At 26.0% G+C, this 8,575-nt stretch overlaps 1 protein-coding gene across 1 annotated transcript; it reads left to right on the forward strand.

The window, feature by feature from the left end:
• Positions 1–6,806: 6,806 nt before the first annotated feature.
• Positions 6,807–8,333, forward strand: LOC133781750 (bZIP transcription factor 11-like). The gene has a single exon (XM_062220820.1). The coding sequence runs from the start codon at positions 7,499–7,501 to the stop codon at positions 8,012–8,014; it is 516 nt and encodes a 171-aa protein (XP_062076804.1). The 5' UTR covers positions 6,807–7,498; the 3' UTR covers positions 8,015–8,333.
• Positions 8,334–8,575: the final 242 nt, after the last annotated feature.

Consider the following 8,575-nt stretch of genomic DNA (forward strand, 5'->3'; position numbering starts at 1 on the left):
TTATTATGATAAATAATTAATTAATTTTTTTAATCCAATCCATTACTATCTTATTATACTCAACAAACAAAGTTTTAAATAATACTTATATGAATATTTCTTAATAAAATATGCAAATATATTGATAAGAGATGGGATTATCATAAAGAATAAATTGCAGTTTTGCTCCCCCAACTAAGACCACTATATGATTGTGTTCTTTAAATGATTCATAATGTTAAAAATTTCCCTTGAATAATACACGGTACTGAAATATGTGACTTCTGTTAGATTTCGTCTTAGGTGGCTAATGAATTGATCATATGGCATTTTTTCTGTTGATGTGACACTGTTATGTGTAGAATAATTAGTAATTTTATCCCCAAACTTTGACCACTACCAAATTGTGTCATTTTTATTAAAACTATTTTTTTTTTAAGAAAACCTATTTTTTTTCTTAAAAATAATAATTATATCCTTAGAAATTAAAAAAAAATCATTTTAATAGATTAAGAAAATAAACAATATTAAAAGTTTAAAATTAATTAAATAATTTTTCAAGTACTCAAACATTAAAAATCTAATTAATAACAAATATTTTTTTTACTTTTTCTTTTCTTTTACAATATAAAATAAATATCTTAAGATAAAAATTAAAAATAAATCTTAAAACAAAGTTTGCTCCCATTCGTTCTCCTCCTTTTAAATTAATTTTTTTTTTATTTAAGTCATTCGTCATTCGTTTTCCTCTTTAATTAAATATTTTTTCTTTGTTTTAATATTTATTTTAAATTTTCATTCTAAAATAGATCTATTTTATATTGTAAAATAAAAGTAAAAAATAATTATCTGTTATTAATTAAATTTTTTTAATAAAAAGGTATTGTTTGGTAGTGGTAAAAGTTTGTGGTGAAATTGCTAATTATTTTACTCATGACAGGGTCACATCAATAAACAAAATGTTATATCATCAATAAATCTAACAGAAGTATCATATTTCAGTAATGTGCATAGTTCAGAAAAAAAAAAAATTTAACATCGCGAATCATTCGAGGATATAATTATATAGTGGTCATAATTCAGTTGGGAAAAGTTCTATTTATTCTATTATAAATATATACACATATGGGTGCACTCTTAATGGTTACTACCCATTGATAGTTACTTTAATATTAACCATTGAATTAAGATCAATAGTTCATATTTATAGTTGTTAATTAATATTTCTAAAAATAAATTTTGATTTTTCAAATTTTTGGAAGGTTTAACTGATGGAAAAAAATGTATTTTGTATGAAAATATAATATTGTAAACTTTTTATTTTTCAAAAATATGTCAATTTTTAAATATAGCTAGTATCTCTCATTGATTGGACACAACATTAATTATGGGAAAAGAAAAATTACTAAATTCGAAATTAATGTAGGAAAAAAAATATTTACTTGTTAGTGATTTGCTATACCAAGTCACTATGTTATCAAATCATCATAATTGTTAGTACCCATCTATAGGTAGTAACCATTGAGAAGTTTTCCATACACATATATGTTTGGTGATTATGAATTTTTGACATCTAGTAATACTTGAGAATAGAATTGCTTATTTTAATATTTGAAAGGCTTTCATTACATTTATTGGCTTATCACAGAATAGGGCTTACTTTATCTTCATTTAATGGGGGATATTCTTTTTTGTGATGCATAATATTCTCTTTGTTCTTCTTTATATTTAATTTTTTTCGTATTTAATAATAAATATAGATATGGCTTAGAAAAAGAAAGGTAAATTAATTAATAAATTTGTATTTGTATAATATATATTCATATATAACAAAGAGGAAATTACATTTTATATGAGATTTTTAATAGAGTATGCAAAAATATGGTTTTTTTTTCAAAAAAAAGTTAATCTATGGCTTTTTTTTAAGAATTTTCACTTTTATAGGTTTATTTTCCTATATATTTGTATAAAAGTTGGTTTATGCCATAGTTTTACTCTTAATCAAATTTGGAAGGATATGTTTGTAATTTGATTATTATTTTTTTAGGTTATTTGTTTTTTTATATTACTAATTTTATATTAAATTTTTCTTTGCTTGTTTTGCAATTTTTTTTTGTAATATGAATTGTTTTTAAAATTATTATTTATTTATTATAAACACGTTTTTTTTTTAAGATTATACGTTTTTTTTTTCAAATCATGGGTAGGGTAACTAGTTACTTGATTGATCTTAAAAAAAATCCTAGAGCTAGGTTAAATAACATACACCCGGAGGGGTAACCAGTTACCTAAGAGGGGTGACGAGTTACTCATATTAAATATGAAAAGAAACAACAAATTTGAAGGAAAAAAATAGAAGAACACTTCATTAAAAAATGAAGAATAAGTAACTATGATTTTAGTAACATAAGTAACTAGTTACCATAAAGAAACCATAAATATACACACACCAGAACGTGAAAGTAACCAGTCACCCTCAGAAATATACACACAAAGAATGTGAAGGTAACCAGTTACCCATTCACGTTTTCATATTTTTATTAGTTTTCTTTCCAAATTTTGGTATTCCTATAAGTGTTACAGAAAAAAGAAAATGCTGAAAAAATTGATTTGATTTTTTTTACATATAGTGGAAAAAACTATAAAAAAAACTACAATAATAAAAGATAATAAATAAAAAAAACATTAGAATAATTATGTAATGTTAAAATATATGTGTGAAAAAAATGGAAAAAAAATGAAATAGAATGAGAAAAGAATAAGTACAAAAATGAAAAAAAAACAAAAGAAATGATGAATGAAAAAAAAAGATGAATAAATAAGAATGAAAAGAAGAAGAAGAAAAATAATGGAAAAATGAAAAGAAAAAAATATGAATGAAAAAATTGGTAGAAAAAAATGGAAGAAGAAAAAAAAGCTCATATGTGTGAAAAAAGAAAAAAAATAGAAGGAGAAAATAATAAATCAAAAATGAAGAAAAAATAGAATGAAAAAAAAAATTGAAAAAATATGAAAAAAAAAAAAAGCAATACAAATGAAAGAAAAAAAAAACAGATAAATGGATAAAAATAAAAAAAAGAAGAGGAAGAATGAAAAAATGGAAAGAAAAAAATATGAAAGAAAAAATTGGTAGAAAAAAAGAAGAAAAAGGAAAAAATGGAAGAAAAAACAAATAAGGAAAAAAAATAATAAAAAAATGATGGAAAAAAATAAACAAAATTACTTTCAAAATCAAAGAAAACATAACAATGATAAAAAAATGTGATATTTCTATATTTTAGTTAGCTACTAATTGTATTTCCCATACTTTAACTTTTTCCTTAATAAATTTTTCATACAAATTAAGAAAAGTATAACTCTCATATTTTTGCACATTAATGGTATAAAAGCCATATTTTTGAAAAATTCCCTATAACAAATAAGTATAAACAAGAAGTGATGTTAGTTAAATTTTGTACGTCTCAAACCTCAATATTTATAGTTCTATTTAATTAGATTTTAGGGAAGAAATTCAATGAGAGAATGATTTTTCACATTTCATTTACATTTTCTTTTCTTTTTGCACAAAATGTTTATGTTCAAGAATTTTTGCAAACCGTCAAAACTGAATAATCTACTTAAACCAAACCGAATAAATTAGTAAAAATACAATTTAGATAACCCAACGAAAATTTAAATCACCAAATCTAATAATTAGGTGGGTTGGAATTTTCCAACCCACCCATATAACCCAAATAAACCAATTAATAGTTTTTTTATAATATTTTTAAGCTTAAAAGATGTATTCTATATTTTTACTTTATTGAATTTGATTATTTGAAAAAAAAAACATTAAAGATCAGTTTAAACAGGTTAACTCAATCAAATCGTTAAAATCATTAGGCGGGTTAATTTTTTTTTCTTGTTTGTGTGAGTTACAGTTGGATGTTTGCAACTTAATATTTACATTGTGTTACTTAAAATATGCTATAACCCGACCAAAGCAATCAATTTACATTGGGTTACTTAGTCAAATGCCTTTTTCTTTTATGTGCTATGTAAATTTTATATTTTTAGTTGTTTTTTCAAGGAATTTTTTAAAAATGTTAGTTTTGCTTTTCAAAACACAGTAGTTTTTTTTTTTTTTTTAAGAGAACTAATAATATATCAATTTTATATAATTTTAATAATGAAACATAAAGTTTCTCAACCAAAAAAAAAACATAAAGTATCATATATTTTGTAACAAAATTGTTAATGGACATATTATTCATCATCATGCTCACATGACGAATGTGATATAAGTAGTGGAATTTCGATGGTGACTGATTTTGGTCTCATTATTCAGCAAAAATGAACTTTTTATAACAACGATTACCATACAAGGAAAATAAAGTTTACATTTTTAAAATTTAATATCTACATATAATAATAGGAATCTTTTTTAATTAGGGAATGAAGATTAACTATTTTTTTCATCTTTTCCTACCCACCTCTAATAAATTAATTATTTATAAAAAATATTATATGATAAATTTACACTAATGTCTTTATAAATATAAAAATAGACATATATACATTCGAAATTTTGGAAAGGTTTTTTGTTGAGCTTAGATTACTCTATTTGGTGATCAAATAGCCATTTTTTTTCTAGATTTGTTTGATTAAAGTTTATAAATAAATCATACTATTGGAAAAAAAAAAAATCCTATTATCTTATTTTCATCTAAATATAAATGAAATTGTAACACCCACTCACTCTCATGAATTATGAATTTTCTTCTTTGAACCATTGACCTATATTGATTTTTGTCTCCTAAATTCATGTTAAATTTTGTGTCACATTATAGTTCCATTATTTTTAAGGGGACATAACAAAAGGAGGTGTTTCCAATATATAGTTGAAATTCTTATCATGAGAGACATTTCCAACATAAAAAAAAAAAGAGAAAAATCAAGGGACCAAAAGGGTCAATAGTTTAAAGGACATAAAAACTATTTGTCTTTTTCTAAATAAAAATCACACAACACTCTCAAATCTTGGCCAACCCAACTCAACCCTACCCAAATCCAAAGACTCCTACTATGGTTAGGACACAAAATGAAGACAATTTTTGAGTGCATGCATCACTAATTCATTGAAAAAACCTAATTTTGTAGGGTTTTTAAAGTTAATGGTCTACACTATGCCACTTATTATTAAATTTTGTGCCCAAGCTTTAAATTTTCTAGAAACCAAAGTTAAATTTTTTTAATAGAAGATAAACAACAACGTGTTCCTCATTCATTACAATATCAATTAATTAGGAATAAAACTTATGTTTTTTTGGGTCATTATATTTGCACTAAAATATATATATATATATGCACCAATTAATTTAAAAAAAAAATTAAAATCATCTTTAGCACTTTTTCTCAATTTTTTTTGACATTCTTTAACTTTTTTTTGTCAATCTTAATAATTTTATTTTATCTTATTTTCATAATTTAGAAAAAAATTCATACCCTAACAAGTTTTTATATTTTTTTGTTTTAATTTTTATTTTATTTTATTTAAATAATTAAAATATATATTATTTATATGTATTTTTTAAAATATGAAAAATAAAAAAATGTGAACATAAGTTGAAAAAAATATTATATATTAATGTTTAATAAAAATAAAGTGTCTTAATCAAATTTTAGAGTATAAATATATTAAAAAACCAGAATTTAAACTTGAGAGCACATCTTTTCGAAGAAAGACATAGTACCACTGGAATAAATCTATGAGCGTGAAAAAAAAATTGTGCTGTTAAGATGAAAAAAAAAATCCTAATTTATTTTATAAGTTTATTCAACATACCGAATTGAAATTTAAAAAAAAAATCAAAACATTCAAGAATAGATCTAAGTCAAGGATAGCGAATGAAACCGCCCAATATCTTATTTTTTTATGATCTAATAATTTGGAAAATACCAACAAAACACTTACAAATTTGAAAATTTTAAAACTCTCCTAATACAACAAATTATAACATTTATAACAAGTGATATATATATATATATAAATATGGGAGAATTTTATTATAGGAGTTCACTTTAAGCCTTACTGGTAAGACTCTCAGTATTTACAATCCGTGAACAGTTTTCGGTGCGATTTTTTTTATGACTGTGTATATTGTAGCTATTTAGAGCATCCTGCAAATTTTCAGAAAATTCTGAATAGTTTAACGTACCGAAAACTAAGTTCAAACATGATGTCGCACGCGTGACTAATTTTTTTTATGCGCGTGGAAATCAACATGTTTGAATCTAGTTTTCGGTACTGTAAATTATTTAGAATTTTTTGAAAATTTACAGGACACTCTAAACAACTACAATATACACGATCATAAAAAAAAAAATAACGCCAAAACTGTTCACAAATCGAGAAACACTGATAACCTTACCTACAAGCTTCAGGTGAAACCACTATGCATATATAATAATCCAAATAACACTTATAAATTGTTCTTAGTTTCTTTGCCCAAAATAATAAAAATAAATAAATAAAAATAAAAAGAGGTCTGAGGTAATCTGAGATTGTTGGTTCCCAGCTGGATCTGTGGACAGTTGTGGAGTCTTCTCTTTCTCTCCCCTAAACTCACATGTCCCATCAACTTTCCTAACAACTTTTTCACATAAGAGATTCCTACGTTTTTTTTCTTCCTCTCTCCCACCTTAATTACAAAATTAATTTAATTATTACTCTCATTTTTTCATATTTATTTATTTAAAAAAAAAGAAATTAATATTATTCCCTCAATTTATTTTTTAAAACAACAAAAATTGCATCAACTTGTCGGTCTTTTAGCTCTCTTCGATCTATAAATTCCAGTCCCTTAACACGCAAAGTCCCCTCTTCTCTTCTCTCCTCTCCTCTCCTTTCTTTGCAACTACTCTTCCTCTTGAGTTTTCTTCAATCAAGATCCAAACTTTCCCCTCAGATCCATCTGGGTTTTCAATATTTCGGTCTCTCTTCTCTTTTTTCTTGCTCAAATCCAAGAAATCTCTCCTGTTTGGTTCCCGGGAAAATTTTCTCTCTCTTCTGGTTTGTGGTCTTTTTGAGCTTGTTCTCGAAAACCCACTTCAAAAAAACCTTCACAGATAATAATATATATATATACAAAAAAAAGTAATCTTAATGCTCAATATAGTTTTCTTGATGTTTGAGATTCATGTCTGCAATTCTCAGTGAAAACCTTCTCTTTGAGTGTATGATAAATTCCACATTCAGGCGCAGGACCCAGTTGGTTCAATCTTTCTCAGTTGTTTTCCTTTACTGGCTTTACTACGTTTCATGATTGTTATATCTTTCTCCCATTTTATTTATTTTCATATGTATTAACTATATATATATATATAACTAGCCAGTAATCTGTTTTCGTAATAGTAATATCAAAAGAGTCTTTTTTTCGAGTTTTTTTCATCATCAAATCATCTGGGTCCTGCTACAATCCATTGTGTTTTTTCTCTCTTGATTTTCACCCAAAGAAAAAAGGGTTAAATTTTCTCGACTATGGCTTCCTCAAGTGGAACATCATCAGGGTCGTTTCAGAACTCAGGCTCCGAAGAAGATTTGCAGGCTTTAATGGATCAGAGAAAGCGAAAGCGAATGTTATCGAATAGAGAGTCGGCAAGGAGATCAAGGATGAGGAAGCAAAAGCATCTCGATGATCTGACGGCTCAGGTTGCTCAGCTCAGAAAAGAAAACCACCAGATCATGACAAGTGTCAACATCACCACCCAACACTACCTCAACGTCGAGGCCGAGAACTCCATTCTCAGAGCTCAAATGAGTGAGCTCACTCACAGGCTTCAGTCGTTGGATGAGATTATCAACTTCCTAAACGCAACTAATAATGCTGTCGTTTTGGGAACCAACGGTGGAGATTCAATGGCTGGTGTTGGTGTTGGTGTTGGTAGTGGGAGTTGTTTCAGTACGGTCGAGCCTATGGAAAGCTTCCTGAACCCTTTGAACTTTTCAAGCATGAACCAACCCATTATGGCCTCTGCAGATATTTTTCAGTATTGATATCCAAATATGGGTTGTCTGGGATTTCCATGGCTGAGAACTTAGAAGAGAAAAGGTTTTTCTTTTTGGGGTTTAATTAATATATATTTTGCAAGAGAGAGAAGAGATATTGGAGTGTTATAATAATAATAAGGAATAAGAAAGAGTGTCATGGTTGTAATATTATGAGTCCTGTTTGATTAATTAGTGGGGTTTTCTGTGCTAATATTGTAAAAGGGGGCTTTGTTTAATTTATTGATGGCAATTATTGTAGCCAGTCAATCAGTCTCTTTAACTAGCTATATTATAGCTTCTTAATAATAATAATGATGTTTAGTAAGCAATGTTTCTTGATACCATGCTTCAATTTGGGTTAAGAGCTATTATTATGGTTACTAATTGATTGTCACCACCAGGTTCTTCTGTTTCACTACACTCCAAAAACGATTTTTTATTTTTTTCCCTATGTATAAATATTAAATATTGGACAATTCTTCTTTAAGGGTTTAACTTTAAGCCCCGCCTCACCGGTAGGACTCTTATTGTTTCTTGACCTCTGTTTTTATGACTATGTATATTGTA

This window comes from Humulus lupulus, chromosome 6 (genome assembly GCF_963169125.1).
Source record: "Humulus lupulus chromosome 6, drHumLupu1.1, whole genome shotgun sequence".
Taxonomy (NCBI): domain Eukaryota; kingdom Viridiplantae; phylum Streptophyta; class Magnoliopsida; order Rosales; family Cannabaceae; genus Humulus; species Humulus lupulus.

Excerpts from the sequence above, each read along its gene's own strand:
- LOC133781750 (XM_062220820.1), top strand. The coding sequence starts at position 7,499 with ATGGCTTCCTCAAGTGGAACATCATCAGGGTCGTTTCAGAACTCAGGC.